This window comes from Urtica dioica, chromosome 5 (genome assembly GCF_054948205.1).
Source record: "Urtica dioica subsp. dioica isolate 48M chromosome 5, U.dioica_male_clone48M_v1_H2, whole genome shotgun sequence".
NCBI classification, from domain to species: Eukaryota; Viridiplantae; Streptophyta; class Magnoliopsida; order Rosales; family Urticaceae; genus Urtica; species Urtica dioica.
In genome coordinates this window covers 33,394,374-33,411,606 of record NC_142760.1, presented here as the reverse complement: position 1 = coordinate 33,411,606, position 17,233 = coordinate 33,394,374, and the positions used below count along the sequence as shown (strand labels likewise).

Sequence of the window (17,233 nt, the reverse complement as noted above, 5' to 3'; positions counted from 1 at the left end):
TCTAAGTTTCATAGATGGCGTCTCAATGTTGCACGTGGGGCACGCAAGATACCCTTGGCCACTCCATCCCGACAAATACGATCGAGCCGGAAAGTCGTTTATCGCCCATAGAAGCGTGGCACACAACCAAAACACTTCATCATTCGCCCCGTCTCGCACTTGGAACCCAGTATCCCACAATTCTTTCAGCTATTCAACTAGTGGTTCTAAAAACACGTCCATGTTTTTTCCAGGTGAGCTCGGTCCAGGTATCAAAAGCGTCAGCATCAAGTACTCTTTTTTCATGCATAACCAAGGTGGCAAATTGTACGCAGTTAGTACAACGGGCCACATACTATACGCTAGACTCATTTCCCCAAACGGGTTGAACCCATCAGAAGCTAGTCCTAGACGTACGTTACGAGGCTCTGCAGCGAAATTTGGGTATTTCTCATCTAGATTCATCCACGTCGAACCATCCACAGGATGTCGCATAACGCCTTCTTCTTTGACGCGATCTCGTTCGTGCCACTGCATCTCAAGCGACGTGTATCGAGAAGCGTACAATCGCTGCAATCGATCTTTCAAGGGAAAGTATCATAATATCTTTTGTGATACATTCTACCCGGTTGGCTTCCATCTGCTCTCATTGCAAATTGGACAAACTTCTGCTTTATCGAGATCTTTTCGAAATAACACACAATCGTTGATGCACGCATCGATCATATCGTATCCCATGCCGAAACGCTTCAGCTTCGCCTTTGCCACGTAGTGTTTTTCCGGAATTCGATTACCAATTGGATGAGACTTCCTCAAGAGCTGCAACAGTTCTGTAAACGACTTGTTCGTCCAATGGTTCGTGACTTTGATGTGCATCAACGAAACCAAGAACGACAAAGACGAAAACTCTTTGCATGCAGGGTACAATTCTGCTTCCAACTCGACGAACAAGTCTTCCACTTGCTCATCTGCTCGCACTTCACTCGGAGTCGGATCCGTAAAATCGTCGAAGTCCTCGTGATCCATAATATCATGGAGAGCATCGTGCAATCCACCGACTCCTCTTTGGTTAGTCTCGCTGGCATCTTTTACCATTCGTCGTTCGCCGTGATGATACCATTCGGTGTATCCCGGGGTAAATCCCTTGTTCAAAAGGTGATTCTTTACGACCCCGATGTCCAGACATCTCACGTTATTGCAAGACTTACAAGGACAACGATAATGACCGTTTTCGTTCGGGAGTTTGCTTGCAACGCGGATAAACTCATTTGTTGTCGCACGAAAATGAACAACGATTAAATACCTCGGGCGGTTCGATCCAAGGCCGGACCAAGTGATCGCGCCCGGGCCAAAAATGGGAGCTCGTAGACCGAGCTGCACCCTCCAGACCCTGAGGTATGTTTTGGGGGGTGTGACCGTGCCAAAGGTTGGCTGCCTACGTACCCTTTAGTCGGGATCAGGTCATAACGTAGTTCAATTTGTGTATCGGGGGCTATCTTGGGCTCAGAGGCTTTGGGAATCCAAGGCTTTAGAGTAGGACCCGGCTCGTAGCTTCTAGTGAAGACTTTAGAGGGGTCGCGTGCTCGTAGCTCAGAGTTCTAGCTCAAGGGCCAAGAAGCCGGAGAGCGGTGCGTACCGCAGAAGCTCGGGTCGCAGAAGAGGAGCGCGCTCCCTCTCGTGGAGGGGGGTCCTCGTGTTTCTGAGCCGAGGGAGGAGGAGTTTGCGCTCTTGGAATATCACAAGAGTGCGAGAGAGAATTCTTGAGAGAAGAGAAGTGTTGTGTTGGTGTCAGCCAGGATCATTTTTCCTTCCCCTAGGGGGGGGGGTATTTATATTTGTGGAGAGAGGCCTTGGGCTGGCCCCTTGAGGCCCACCGGGTGGCCGGGGGCGGGGCGCGCGAGGCTTTACGCCCAACAGGGCGCAGGGCGCGCGGGGCCTCAGGCCCAAGAGGGCGCAGGGCGCGCGGGACATGTCGCCTGGATGGGGGCGGGGCGTGCCGGGCGCGGGACTTGGCCGGGCGCAGCGTGCCCGGCAGTGGGCGTGCTCGGCCGAGGTGGCAAGAATGCTCGGCGGAGGTGGCGAAGACGCTCGGCCGAGGTGGCCGAGGTGGCAAGGATGCTCGGCCGAGGTGGCCGAGGTGCTCGGCCGAGGTGGTAAGGACACTCGGCCGAGGTGGCCGAGGTGGCAAAGCTGCTCGGCCGAGGTGGTAAGGACGCCCGGCCGAGTCAGCAGGGGCGCGGGAGCGCGTGCGGGCCGGGAGGCCAGGGCGCAGGGTGCGCGCGAGCCAGGCGCGCTAGGGCGCGCTGAGGCCGCCCGGCCGAGTCAGCAGGGGCGCGGGAGCGCGTGCGGGCCGGGAGGCCTGGGCGCAGGGTGCGCGCGAGCCAGGCGCGCTAGGGCGCGCTGAGGCCCGTTGGGCCGGGGGCGCAGGTGCGCGCGTGCCGGCCGTGCCGGGTCGTGGGTGCGTCAGGGCGCTCGGGCCTGGTGGGCCGGGGCCCGTTGGGTTTCCGGCCGGTAAAACCCGACCGGCCTTGAATCGTTTTTGAATTTTCGGTGTCCCGAAAACGACCGGTAACATTAGCCCCCCAAGTTTACGGCTTACGGGACGTAAGTCGTGAACTTTATAAGAAAAAAGGGCGTTGAGGTAATTTCACCTTCGATCACTCGCGACCGTACGCACGCATATCCTTCTCTTTTTTTTTTTTGGCGGACCCCTGGGGGCCGGACCGGGCCGGCCGGGCAGCAAGACCCGCGCGCGGCCTGGCGCTGGGGGACTGGCGCGCGCGCGAGGCCGGCCCGCGGGCCGGGCCTTGTGTCGCGCGCGCAGGGGAGGGGAAGGAGCAGGGTTTGCTCCTTCCTCACCTATAAATAGGAGAGCCCCCGCCCTTTCTGTTCACACTGGCAGCCTGTGGGTAATCGGAAAATTCCTTTGAGTTTGAAATTTCCCCTGGGCAGGCGACTTTTTTCCTTTTTTAATGGGGAGCGAGCTTGTTTCCCATGTTGATGATCCCGAGGTTGATCCTACCTACCCTCTCCCAAATTTTGGGGGGGCGGCCAAGGGTCCCTTTGAGGAACTCGACATGATCCCCATCTTTGTCGAGGAAGACTCTAGCGTGGCCGACAAATGGCTCGCGGAGTTGGAGACCGACGCCGCGGCGGTAGCCGAGCTGGCGGGGCCCGGGAGCGGCCCACCTACTAGGTGTGGCCCCGAAGGGGAGGACGAAGGGTCCAAGGACCCGCGATCGTCACGGTTGGTGATTAACCTGGTCTCCCGCGAGGCGTCCTTTGACGCCCCTTTGCTCAAGCAGCGAGGTGAAGCGGTAGTGGGTGCTGAGCTCCCCCGGGCATCTAACTTGGACGCCTCGGGTGTTGAGCTTGCGATAGTGCCGTCCGAATCTTTCTTGGACGAGATTTATTCCGACGATCCCCTAGGGTCGGGCTCAGAAGGCCCTGAAGAGGACTTGGAGGCTCATCCCGCGAGGGGGAAGGAGAAACGCAACGGGAAGGTGTTGGCGACGGCCTGGTCGGCCTTCGAGTCCGCGGAGGCTTCGGGATACACTTATGCCCGGTCACTGGAGAGGACTCGTATGTACGGAGTAGACGACTCTGTCGCCCCCGTCGGCTTAGACTGCAGAGGAATCGATGCTGCGAGCACGCTCACTTCCCGAGTCTTCAACACACTTCGGGAGACGTATAGCATTCCTCCTCGGTGGGATTGCTTAGACCAGCCCCCGAGGACAGGCCCTCTCGTCCCAGGGATGGGTATGCGGCCGTGACGATCGGGAGTCTTGTCTGCGGGTTGCGTCTCCCGTTCCCCACGATCGTCCAGCAGATCCTGACCCGACTAGGGGTCCACGCATGTCAGATGAGCCCGGCGTTCTACCGCCTGTTGGCGTTCTACCGCCTGTTGGCTACATGCTTCATGGAGTGGCACTGCCAGACGCAGCATGCCATGACCGTGGATGACTTCCGTAATCTGGTTGCCGTCTTCCCAACGCCGGGGCAGCCGGGGTTTCATATGGCCCGTGCTCGGGGCAACGTGAGGCTGGTCGAAGATTGTGACCCGCCTAGCCGCCGGGCGTGGGTGTGGGTCACCTCGGACGCCTTCGGCGAGGCGCCCCTTCGCTTCGGTCGTGTGGTCGACTTTCCAATGGACGAGGGGGCAGCGGAGCTCCCCTTTGTGAGAGAAATATCGAGGATATCGGAAGCCCGCAAGGCTGGCGAGCGGTTCCGTTCCCCCGAGCTAATTGCGTTCACCGGGTGGTTCCCGCCCTTTGCTCCGGGCACCGAGGAGGCGCTCCGGGCGAGCAGGCCCCCAAGTCCCGTGGCTCAACCAGTCGCTCCTGCTTCTCGAGGTAACTTTATGGTTTTGTAAAACTTTTTGTTTTGACAGGAACCTGACCTTCGTTGCTTTGTTTTGTGTAGCTGCAAAGAGGCGAGCTAGGAGGCTGGCCCTCGCTTCTCCGGACCCTGAGTCAATGGCGGAGATTCGCTCTAGGGTCGCTGACCGCAAGGCGAAGGGAGAGCGCGCCGAGACTGCCGGTCTAGTCGAACCGGAGTCTCGCGCTTCTTTGAAGAGGGCTTCGACATCGGCACCTCTCGACGAGCGTTCCGAACCCAAGAGGGCGAACTCGGCGGTGGAGCTGGAGGCGATAGAGGCTCGAGGGGATTGTTTCCGCCATCTCGAGGGATCCCCACTATCCTGGTGGAAGGGCGTGGTGTCGAAGAGCGACATTGCTTTCTTCCAGGCGGGGGTTACCGACGCTCAGAGGGTCAGTATTTCTGTTTATTCTGTTGTAAGCGTAGGTTTCAGTTTTAACCCTTGCTTCTTTGTCGTCGCAGGCGTATGCGAGGGCCGTGCGAAGCGACAGGATTTTGCATGACTTCATCCGGCGCTTAGGGGCATCTCAGGAGGAGCTCGCTCAGACGAAGGCTAGGTTGGCTCAGGTCGAGCGAGGTTCGCACCCGGGGGCGGAGACCGAGACGCTTCGAGACCAGCTTCGTGAGGCCAGGGTGGAACTCCAAATCGCACAAGATCAGCGCGACGGAGCCCAACTGTCGGTGGCCAAGATGGCGGGGGAGCTCACCGAAGAACGGCGAGCTTGCGAGGTGGCGACCCGATCAGCGGAAATTTTTTGCACTGAGGTTACCGACCTTCGGAGGCAACTGGATGCTCGATCTGATGCTTTGGAGACGTCGCACCGCCAGCTTACTTCGAGCGAAGCGGCGCGTATTCGGGCGGAGCGCGAGCGCGACTCTCTGGCGGAGGAAAACGCTCGCCTCTCGTCCCAGCTTGCTGAAGCGGAGCGAAGAGCGTCCGACTTGCAGGATGACTACGACATAGGGACCGAGGAGGCCCGTCGTGCCGGAGCGGTAGAGTGTCGGGATACGACCGCGACCGAGAACGAGGCCCGGGGGGGTCACCTTTGAATTCTTCGACACCCTGTTTCCCCTGTTAGATGAGGGTACTGTTTGAGCCGTGTGGCTTCTTTTTTAGCGCGTATGTTTAGCGCTTTGCTTTCTTTTCCTTTTCTAGGATTTTATTTATTTTTTACGCACTTTTTGTTCAGCACGTGTTCATTGGATTCAGAGCCGTGGCTCTTTTATTTATGAGATATTCTTGTCGCTTTCGTGTTGAATGCCTATCTCAATTTTCGAGCAATTTTACTCGCATATGCCTTCTTTGCGGGCTGACGTGGCCCGAAGGACTTGTTCCCTTACCAATAGTTTTGGCGGGTTTTGCGTCCCTAGCTGGGATTTGTCCTCCGCTCGCTCTATCGTTATGACTCGTCGTCGTTCAATGTTCGATGCGAGGGGGCGTGTGTGCCCAGTTAGGTGGTTGTGGCCTAGTGACTTCACTTCGTGCCTTCCGATGATCGAAGAGGTCGTACCGGGTAGTTTCCGGGGGCTCCGCGTCCGCGCCATTGGCGACTGGACGTGTATGTTGCACCGGGTTGGGGCCGGCGTCTTTTGAGTTCGCACCCTGGAGCAAGGGAACGTAACTTGCGCCGGTGTTAGGTCGGCGTCTTCGGAGCTCGTGCCGCTGAGTGACCGAGCGTTTATGGTGCGCCGGCTGAGCCTGGCGTCTTTTGGGTTCGTGCCCTGAAGCAAGCGAACGCGCTTTGCGTCGGATTAGGCCGACGTCTTTTTGGTGTTCACGCCCTGGAGCGTCGGAACGCGGGTGCGCCGGGTTAGGCCGACGTCTTTTCAGTGTTCGCGCCATGGAGCGTCGAAACGTGGGTGCGCCGGGTTAGGCCGACGTCTTTTTAGCGTTCGCGCCCTGGAGCGTCGGAACGTAGGTGCGCCGGGTTAGACCGACGTCTTTTTAGCGTTCGCGCCCAAGAGCGTCAGAACGTGGGTGCGCCGGGTTAGGCCAACGTCTTTTTAGCGTTCGCGCCCTGGAGCGTCGGAACGTGGGTGCGCCGGGTTAGGCCGGCGTCTTTTGGGCTCGCTTGCCTTGGAGCAAGCGAACGCGGGTGCATCAGGTTAGGCCGACGTCTTTTGGGCCCGCTTGCCCTGGAGCAAGCGAACGCGGTTGCGCCAGGTTAGGCCGGCGTCTTTTGGGCCCGCTTGCCCTGGAACAAGCGAACGCAAGTGCGTCGGGTTAGGCCGACGTCTTTTGGGCCCGCTTGCCCTGGAGCAAGCGAACGCGGGTGCGTCGGGTTAGGCCGACGTCTTTTGGGCCCGCTTGCCCTGGAGCAAGCGAACGCAGTTACGCCGGGTTAGGCCGGCGTCTGTTGGGCCTGCTTGCCCTGGAGCAAGCGAACGCGGGTGCGTCGGGTTAGGCCGACGTCTTTTGGGCCCGCTTGCGCTGGAGCAAGCGAACGCGGGTGCGTCGGGGTAGGCCGACGTCTTTTGGGTCCGCTTGCCCTGGAGCAAGCGAACGCGGTTGCGCCGGGTTAGGCCGGCGTCTTTAACTCAAACCCTATTGCACCGGGTTAGGTCGGCGTCTTAGGTGTTCGTGCCCTGAGGCTAGCGAACCTTTGTTTGGCTCAAATTTGGCCTTTTTAGGGTTTGAGGCAGCGCCTTTACGCGACTTACATGCGTCCCGGAGGACGTCTTTCACCTGCGCCTTTACGCGTCTTACGGCACGCCGGGAAGGCCGAAGTTTTACTCGAACCTGTATGCACGAAGGGCCGTCGGGGTCCGAGCTTCCTAAGTCTGTATCCCCGTGGGTTACTTAGGCCTGGGTAGAAGTGTTCGTGCTGCTTGAGCGACTGAACTTTTGCGTCGGGTTAGGCCGACGTCTTTGAGCTCGTGGGTTGAGCGACCAAAATTTTGCGTCGCGCCGTGTTAGGCCGGCGTCTTTTCCCGGACCCGTATGCCCGATGAGCCGTCGGGATCCGAGCTTCTTAAGCCTTTGTATCCCGTGAGTGGGGGGCTTAAGGTTTTTTTTTTTATGCCGTAATTTTTTGAGTGTACGTCTCTGGACCCATAGCCCCCCGAGTTTTTAGTTTACAGGTCGTGCCATGATAACTAAAAACTGTGATAAAGTGGGTAAAAAGACCTCAAACTTTATTTCTTATTAAGTTTTGCTGACAGTGAACATCCTTGAACAGTGGCGCGTAGGCCTTATAAGGGAAATCAGAGCAATAAATGGGGAGACTTGGTCACTGGTGGTACTGCCTCAAGTGCTCGACGTTCCACGGGTGCCGGATTGGAGTTCCGTCCGTGTGTTCGATGTAGTAGGTTCCGTCGTGTATGACTTGTCGAACCCTATATGGTCCTTCCCAATTTGGGCCCAGGACCCCGGCGCCTTGCACTTGGGTGTTTTGGAAAACGCGTCTGAGTACAAGGCTGCCGACGGCGAAGATCCGCCTTTTGACTTTGGCGTTGTAGTATCTCTCAACCTTTCGTTTTTGTGCAGAGAATCTGGTGAGGGCCTCGGATCTTTTCTCGTCGATCAGATCCAATTCGAGGCGCATGGCCTCATCATTTTCTTTTTCGTCGAAAGTGTCGACCCGGTAGGTGGGGACTTCCGTTTCCACGGGGACCACTGCTTCAATCCCAAAGGCTAGGGAGAAAGGGGTCTCTCCGGTGGCGTTTCGAGCGGTCGTTCGATAGGCCAATAGGATGAAAGGCAATTCCTCAGCCCAGGCACCCTTTTTGGCTTCGAGCTTTTTCTTGAGGTTGCTTTTAATCGTCTTGTTGACGGCTTCTACTTGGCCATTAGCCTGTGGATGTCGCGGGGACGAGAACGTCTTGCTTATCCCTAGTTGGGCGCAGATCTCTCTAACCCTCACGTTGTCGAACTGCGCGCCGTTATCGGTCACGATCGACGCGGGGATGCCGTGGCGGCATATTATGGACTTCCAGATGAAGTTTGTAGTGTTGGCCTCGGTGATCCTGGCTAGAGGCTCGGCTTCGACCCACTTAGTGAAGTAGTCGATAGCGACGATGGCGTATTCGTATTGCCTCGGGGCTTTGGGAAGCTTGCCGATAATGTATACGCCCCATTTTGCGAATGGGCGTGGAACAACGATGCTACTCAGGGGAGATGGCGGCTGACGTGGAACGTTGGAGAAACGTTGACACTTGTCGCACTTTCTTGCCCAGTCGTAGGCGTCTCTTTTCATCGTTGGCCAGAAATAGCCTTGTCGAAGCGCTTTGAGCGCGAGGGACCTTCCAGCGGCGTGGTTCCCGCAGAGGCCTTCCTGGATCTCGCGGAGGACCTTAGTCGACTCGACGCTGTTGAGACATCGGAGCAGCGGGGTTGAATACCCGCGCTTGTATAAGGCTTCGCCTCTCAACACGTATTTGGATGCGAGGGCTTTCAGCCTTTCGGCTTCTCTGCGGTCTTCGGGAAGTACCCCTCTTCGCAAGAAGTCCGTAAGCGGGGTCATCCAAGTTGGATGAGCGATGCTCTCAATCGTTCCAACCTCGTCACGTGAGACGGATGGTCGCGAGAGAGACTCGATTGGGATAGTTCCCAACCCGTCTTCGGTGATACCGGATCCGAGGCGAGCTAGGGCGTCAGCCTCGGAGTTCTCTTGTCGTGGGATCTGGATGATCTCGAACCAGGAGAAGGCATCTAGCTTGGCATTTGTCTTTGCCAAGTAGGCGATCATGTTAGGTTCTTTGGCAACGTAGTCGCCTTTAACCTGATTTATGATCAACTGCGAGTCACAGTGTATTCGTAAATTATGCACGTTGAGCTTTTGAGCGAGCTCTAGCCCTACGATCAGGGCTTCGTACTCGGCCTCATTATTGGAGGCCTGGAATCCGTAGTGGAGGGCGTAGCATAACTTTTCCCGGTCGGGATTTGTTAGAATCACGCTGGCGCCTGCTCCCTGGGCATTAGATGCCCCGTCTACGTGTAGTTCCCAGATGGGACCCGTAGGGTCGACCTTTCTCTTTCGAGCCGACAAGTCGTCGGTCGAGTCGTCTTCTGCTCTTCCCATGTCGGGAGTGTAGGAGAATGCTGCTACGAAATCAGCTAAGGCTTGAGCCTTTATTGCTGGTCTCGGGTGAAACTCAATCCCGTACTCGCTCAATTCTTGGGACCAGATCGCCATGCGAGTCGATGTTCCCTTTTGAAGAGCTTTACTGATTGGGTGTCCTGTTCGGACAACGATTGGGTGAGCCTGGAAGTAGGGGCATAGCTTTTTGGCGGCTACGAGGAGAGCGAGAGAGAGCTTTTCTATCTCTGTATAACGCGTTTCAGCGTCAAGTAGGGCTTTGCTTACGTAGAAGATGGGCCATTGAGCCATATCCTCTTCACGGATCAGCACAGCGCTCACAGCTCGTTCGGAGACGGCGAGGTAGATGTAAAGCGTCTCGCCATCTTTTGGCTTGGAGAGGAACGGAGGTGTCCCGAAGTAGGCCTTCATTTCTTGGAAGGCCTTCTCGCACTCGTCCGTCCATTCAAAGCCGCCTGTCTTCTTAATTGCTTTGAAGAACGGTTGACACTTGTCGGTTGCTTTGGCCACAAAACGTGAGAGGGCGGCAACCCGACCGGTCAGACTTTGGACCTCCTTGACACGTCGTGGAGACTTCATGTCAAGGAGTGCCTTGATTTTCTCGGGGTTCGCTTCGATACCTCGACGGCTAACTATGTAGCCTAGGAACTTCCCGGACTCGACCCCGAACACACATTTGTTGGGGTTGAGCTTCATTTTGTACCGGCGGAGGATTAAGAACATCTCCCTCAGGTTGTCTACGTGATTGGTAGCGGCCAGTAGGCTTTTAACGAGCATGTCGTCCACGTATACTTCCATGGTCTTGCCGATCAGGTCGGCGAAGATCCGGTTTACCCATCATTGGTAAGTAGCTCCTGCATTCTTAAGGCCGAAAGGCATGACCTTGTAGCAGTAAAGGCCGCGATCAGTGACAAAGGTTGTCTTGATCTGATCGGGCTCGTGCATTCGTATCTGGTTATAGCCCGAGTAGGCGTCTATGAAACTTTGGAGTTCATGTCCTGCCGTGGTGTCGACCAGTTGTTCGATGCGTGGGAGTGGAAAGCAATCTTTCGGGCAGGCTTTGTTAAGATCTTTGTAATCTATGCAAATGCGCCACTTCCCGTTAGGCTTTTTGACCATGACCACATTGGCCACCCACTTTGGGTACTTGGCTTCTCGGATGAAACCAGCGGAGAGAAGTTTTTCGACTTCCTCGTTTATCGCTAGGTATCGTTCGGGGTTGAACGCACGTCTAGCTTGTACCTTTTCAGCGATAGTTTTATCGTCATTCAACCGGTGCACAATCACATCGGGGTCTATCCCGGGCATGTCTGCATGTGTCCACGCAAAGACATCCTTAAACTCCCGAAGGAAGGACGCGAGTTGAGTTTTGATGGCGAGAGGGAGTTGTGCACCGATCTTCACTACCTGGTCAGGTTTAGCTTCGTCAAGAACGATCGAAGTGAGATCATCGGGGGTGTCAACTTTCAACCTCTCGATATCGTCGTGGGGGTCTAATTCCCTGAGTTGCCGTGTGTCTTTCTGATCACACGGGTAGTCGTCCTCCAGTTGGTAGATCGTGTTAACCCTTTTTTCAGCGGGCTTGCCGTCCACGCCCTGGACATAGCATATCCTCGCTTGGGTTTGATCACCGGCCATGACGCCAATTCCCTCTTCGGTGGGGAATTTCACTAGTAGGTGATAAGTGGACGTGATAGCCCTTAGTCTGTTCAACGTGGGTCGCCCAATGATAACATTGTAGGGCGACTCTTGGTCGACCACAAGAAAGGGGACCATGTGAACGACTTCAATGCCTCCGGTAGTTCCGAAGGTGACTGGTAAATCAATGATTCCTTCAGTCATGACCTTTTCTCCCGTGAACCCAAACAGAGGTGTCTGAGTCGGGACAGGGCGGAGCCCCCCGAGCTTCATGCGCTCGAGGGTGGTCTTAAAGATTATATCGGCTGCGCTGCCGTTATCAATAAGAACTCTTTTTACCAAGTTGTTGGCCACCTGGGCTTTGAGGACTATAGCGTCATTGTGCGGGTGTACAACTCGCTTGGCCTCTTCATTGGTGAATTGTATCGTCTCGTGAGGTACGGACGGAGGTTCCTCATAGGTGAGGTTAACCTGCTCGGCAAGGCCTTCTTGAGAGGCAGCTCTGAGGAGCTTTTTCCTTTGTCGGGCCGAGTCCCCGTCTTGCAAGCCACCTAGTATGGTGGTGACGACGTGAAGTTGCGCATCAGCCGTAGCTGTGACCGCTGTGCGGTCGGTGTTTGTGTTGGTCCCTCCACCTTTTTCAGGCTGTGGCCTGTTGTCGGTGGGGGCTGCCGCTCCTACCAAGCGAAGGACAAACTCCTTGAGCTCTCCCTTCTGGATTAACGTCTCAATTTGTTTCCTAAGATGAAAGCATTGAGCGGTCGTGTGACCGTAATCCCGGTGGAACTCACAATAGCGGGACCGGTCGTGAGATGCGAGGTTGCCCATTATCGGAGCCGGAGCGACGAACTTGTCACGCGCCACAGCGTAGATTTGCTCTACCGGGGCGTTCAAGGGAGTGTAACCCGAGTAGTCTCTAAAATTGCTCGCAAGACGCGGCTTCTGAGACATAGGGGGTCGGCTATCGGTAGCTTTTCCTCTCTTGTTTATCCTCTTACGGGGGTTGCCAGGCTCGTTGCCGGACTCATCCCGACGGCGGGAGCTTTGGTTGCTGCTCCTGCGGCCGTCGAGGTAATCCTCTACCCCCATGAAGGTTTTGGCTCGGTTCATTAACTCGGCCATCATAGAAGGGACTCTGCCGACGACGGACTTTAAGAAGTCTCCAGTGCGCAAGCCCTCGATGATGGCTGTAATTGCGTCACTGTCGTCAAAGCGGTCAACCTTATTTGATTCTGCGGTGAATCGGGTGAGATACTCTCTCAAGGACTCGTTATTCTCTTGCCTTATTGACCATAAGTACATCTTGGTCTTCTTTTGGACCATGGATGTAGCAAATCATGCTAGGAACATGTCCTTCAGGTCTTTGAATGACTGGACGCTTCCTAGCCTTAAATTCTTAAACTACTCGAAACCGGGTCCGGTGAGGGTAAGACTAAAAGCTTGGCATAGAGCCCCAGGTGAGACGCCCTGCATCATCATCCAAGTTTCGTAATGTTGGATGTGATACGTGGGATCAGTTTTCCCATTGTATGGATGGAGATTCGGGAGTTTGAAGTTTCCCGTGCACACCTCAGCAAGGATTCGGGCGGTGAAGGGAGAGGAATGTTCTTCCACGACCCCGTATGTATCACCGGCAAAGCCGCCTTCACGCAGGTCACACACCTCGTTACGAAGATTGTGGATCATGGTGACGACGTCGAGGCCAGTGTTGGGGGTCACTCCTTGTTCAGGAGGAGTCACCTGTCGCCTTTCGCTCGACCCTTGAGCCGTGCGGGGGTCCCCATTGATTGGGGCCGTAGGGTTGTGACCCTTACGAGCGCTCAGCCTCTCCCAGAGGTCTTCGCCACGGTCGTTCCGTTGGGTGGTAAATCGATCTCTAAGATCCGGCCCAGCGGTATGGGGGCGTGAGCTTCGAGCCACACGCCTTACTCGCCGAGTCGTTGTGCCTTCCCTGACGTTGCCTCTTTGACCGAGTCGGTCATGGGCTGAACGTCGGGAGGTCTCTTCTTGAAAGGAGACCGGTATTGCTTTTGTTTTCGACGGACCGACTTCGATCTCAACAGGGAGTTCCCCGTCTTTGGTGAGAGAAGTCTCGACGTCCGCCGAAATTTCCAAGCCTTCATAGTCGGGGACATAATCATGTCCCTCGTCCATGAGGTCCTCAGATTCCCCGTGGGGGGTGCCTTGCGCAGGCGCCTTGCCCGCCAGTTGGCGGTGGTACCTTGCGTTAGCTATCTTTAGTTGGTGGATTTTCTCCTCCATCTCAAGGATGCGGTCGTCCCGACTGTCCTGAAGTGGAGGGGGCGAGGGAGTGTGACTCTCGTCATTGTGAGACTCCTCGTCGCCTTGCGCTCGGGAGCGCAAGAAGTATTTCTTCACCGCGGTTGCGTTTTCGGGGTTGTTCACGCCCTCAGAACGAACGGGTGGTTGACCACTCATGTCTTTCTCGAGTTGAGAAGAAAAGGGTCGAGCTGTAGAAGGGATTTCGGGCTGTGTAAGTTGGGAAGTCCCCTCCTTATAGCGCCAAAATGTTGTCGTACGAAAATGAACAACGATTAAATACCTCGGGCGGTTCGATCCAAGGCCGGACCAAGTGATCGCGCCCGGGCCAAAAATGGGAGCTCGTAGACCGAGCTGCACCCTCCAGACCCTGAGGTGTGTTTTAGGGGGTGTGACCGTGCCAAAGGTTGGCTGCCTACGTACCCTTTAGTCGGGATCAGGTCAGAACGTAGTTCAATTTGTGTATCGGGGGCTATCTTGGGCTCATAGGCTTTGGGAATCCAAGGCTTTAGAGTAGAACCCAGCTCGTAGCTTCTAGTGAAGACTTTAGAGGGATCGCGTGCTCGTAGCTCAGAGTTCTAGCTCAAGGGCCAAGAAGCCGGAGAGCGGTGCGTACCGCAGAAGCTCGGGTCGCAGAAGAGGAGCGCGCTCCCTCTCATGGAGGGGGGTCCTCATGTTTCTGAGCCGAGGGAGGAGGAGTGCGCGCTCTTGGAATATCACAAGAGTGCGAGAGAGAATTCTCGAGAGAAGAGAAGTGTTGTGTTGGTGTCAACCAGGATCATTTTTCCTTCCCCTAGGGGGGGGGGGGTATTTATAGTTGTGGAGAGAGGCCTTGGGCCGGCCCCTTGAGGCCCACCGGGTGGCCGGGGGCGGGGCGCGCGGGGCCTCAGGCCCAAGAGGGCGCAGGGCGCGCGGGACATGTCGCCTGGATGGGCGCAGGGCGTGCCGGGCGCGGGACTTGGCCGGGCGCGGCGTGCCCGGCAGTGGGCGTGCCCGGCCGAGGTGGCAAGAATGCTCGGCCGAGGTGGCCGAGGTGGCAAAGACGCTCGGCCGAGGTGGCCGAGGTGGCGAAGACGCTCGGCCGAGGTGGCAAGGATGCTCGGCCGAGGTGGCCGAGGTGCTCGGTCGAGGTGGTAAGGACACTCGGCCGAGGTGGCCGAGGTGGCAAAGCTGCTCAGCCGAGGTGGCCGAGGTGGCAAAGCTGCTCAGCCGAGGTGGCCGAGGTGGCAAAGCTGCTCGGCCGAGGTGGTAAGGACGCCCGGCCGAGTCAGCAGGGGCGCGGGAGCGCGTGCGGGCCGGGAGGCCGAGGCGCGGGAGCGTGCGCGGGCCGGGAGGCCGGGTGCACGGTGCGCGCGAGCCAGACGCGCTAGGGCGCGCTGAGGCCCGTTGGGCCTGGGGCGCAGGTGCGCGCGCGCCGGCCGTGCCGGGTCGTGGGTGCGTCAGGGCGCTCGGGCCTGGTGGGCCGGGGCCCGTTGGGCTTCCGGCCGGTAAAACCCGGCCGGCCTTGAATCGTTTTTGAATTTTCGGTGTCCCGAAAACGACCGGTAACATCGTTAACCCCTGTTTTATATTGCAAACTCAACCGATTGTTCTTGGTAATCCAGTCCCTACTTGGATTTGACATTCTTCTGAATGAGACGGGAAATTGGGAGTTAAAAATGAATCGTTAGAATTCATTTTGTATGAGTGAATTATTGACATTGAGAGCTAAAATTGAGAGGTAAAATTGAGAGTGGATATTTGAAATTTAAAATGAATTGTTATGAAATTGAGAGTGATGAATTGTTAGGAAATTGAGAGTGACTCGTTAACATTTGAAAGATTCGAGATCGAATTAGTGAGAGTGAAAGAGAAATTGTGAAAAATATATATTAATTTGAAAAAATGGTTAGAATTCGTTATATTACATATAGTTATCATTCTACCGAAAATTCGGCAGAGTTTCCCCTAAAATATTGACTAACCAAAATCTGCAATTAAAAAAAAACACATATATAACCAACCAGGTCTATCCTATTAACATAGTAAATACTAAACCGAGCCTCTGTGGCTCGGTCGCAATAAATTTTCAATAATTACATTAAATGTAACATGTTTAACAATAATTACATACTAAATACTAACAGACGAATATCAATTTCAATATTCCAATTCAACTTTCTAATTTCAACATCTAAAAATTTAACTCAACATTCCAATTTCAACATTTATTCATTTTAATTTCAACCATTTAACTCAATATTCTAATTTAAACATATACTCATTTCAAATTGTTATAATCTAATTTAAACATATATTCATTTCAAATTCAATTTCAATTTCAATTTTTAATTTCAATCTAAAATATAACAATTATATAAATATTGTCACTCACCTTCAATGGCGAGGTAACACGGTGTCGGGCTGGGCAGCGGCGGTGGGGGCAGCTTCGCTGATTGGGGTCGGGCACGGGTTGCGACGGTGGGGGCAGCGTCGGTGTCGACGAGCGGGGCTTGTAGTTGGGAGCGGGACGAACCTGCAAAGAGACCGAGTGAGATGACGATAAAGGTGAGAGAGAGAGAGAGAGAGATGTACCGGGGAGCAGCGGGCGGCGGTGGCTGGACGTGGGGCAGGGACGGCGGGGCTGGACGTGGGGCAATGGCGGCGGGGCTGGACGTGGGGCAGGGGCTGGTCACGGCGGCGGGGCGACGGGCTAGTCACGGCGGGCTGGTCGGAAATGGAGAGAGATGAGTGATCGAAAGAGAGAAGGGGAGAGAGAGAGAAAGACATACCTTGGACGTGGGTCACGGCGGCGGTGGCTGGACGTGCGGCAGCGGGCGGCGGTGGCTGGACGTGCGGCAGCGGGCGGCGGTGGCTGGACGTGGGTCACGGCGGCGGGGGAGGTCACGGCGGCGGGGGAGATCACGGCGGAGGAAGATGAACGAACGTTGGAGAGAGAGACAGTTAGATAGAGAGAAAGAAAGGCTGTGGGCGAGGAAGAAGACGCTCGGGTATTTAAAATACCCTAAAACTATTAGGTGCGACAATGTCGCACCTAAAAACATATTCGGTGCGACATGTCGCACCCAATGTCGCACCGAATATGTTTTTAGGAAACCAAAAATATTCGGGGAGAATTTCTGACCGTTTCAATTTTTAAACTCATTAGGTGCGACAGGTGTCACACCCAATAGTATCCGGTGCGACAGATTTGTATTAGGTGCGACAAAGTCGTACCTGATAGCACTAATCATCAACGAAATTTTTAGTTGCTTGGAGGACTATCTGGTGCGACATGTCGCACCTAATATGTGGTTAGGTGCGACTTTTAGGTGCGACATGTCGCACCTAATACCCTTCCGCACCCAATATGTTAAATTGTAGTAGTGATAGTTATTGAATATTTTTTAGTATCCTAGTAATTATTGTTTATGTTAAAGATCAGCAATTGTTCGTGTATTCTTCTATTCTGCACTAGTAAACTTATTGTAAGGGTTAAAAGATTGGTTACCCAATAAGAAGTATTGAAACAATTGTTCGTGTTCAATCAATACTAAAAAAAAGAGTTTTAGAAGCGACGCTTGGAATTAGAAGTGACATTTGTGAATTAGAATCGACTAGTCGCTTTTAACCTATTCCATGGAAAGACAAAGATTTTGCCTTGAAAAAGTCATACTTATGAGATTAGAAGCGACTTGTCGCTTCTAATATTTTCCCGCCGATTAGAAGCGACATGTCGCTTCTAATATAGAAGAAAGCTTCTAATATCTCAAAATTTTAATTTTCTTCTTGTCTCCGCCAAAAATTTCATATGTTAACAAAAACGACGATGTTTTGTGGTATGCTAACAATTAGAAGCGACTTGTCACCTCTAAATGTCGCTTCTAATGTACTGAAATTTTTGGCTTGTTGTTTTCTCCGCCAATATTTTTAAGTTATTC

At 54.7% G+C, this 17,233-nt stretch overlaps 1 protein-coding gene across 1 annotated transcript; it reads left to right on the top strand.

Moving 5' to 3' along the window:
• The first annotated feature begins 3,841 nt into the window (after positions 1-3,841).
• On the top strand, positions 3,842-16,043 carry LOC149397987 (uncharacterized). Its single transcript, XM_089614418.1, has 4 exons — positions 3,842-3,882; positions 4,370-4,748; positions 4,819-5,138; positions 15,725-16,043. The coding sequence occupies exons 1-4, from the start codon at positions 3,842-3,844 to the stop codon at positions 16,041-16,043; spliced, it is 1,059 nt and encodes a 352-aa protein (XP_089470544.1).
• The last annotated feature ends 1,190 nt before the right edge of the window (positions 16,044-17,233 follow it).

Excerpts from the sequence above, each read along its gene's own strand:
- LOC149397987 (XM_089614418.1), top strand. The coding sequence starts at position 3,842 with ATGAGCCCGGCGTTCTACCGCCTGTTGGCGTTCTACCGCCT. Across the intron at positions 4,749-4,818 it reads GGGTTACCGACGCTCAGAGG|GCGTATGCGAGGGCCGTGCG; the intron begins GTCAGTATTTCT and ends TTGTCGTCGCAG. Across the intron at positions 5,139-15,724 it reads GAGGTTACCGACCTTCGGAG|CGGCGGTGGGGGCAGCTTCG; the intron begins GCAACTGGATGC and ends CGGGCTGGGCAG.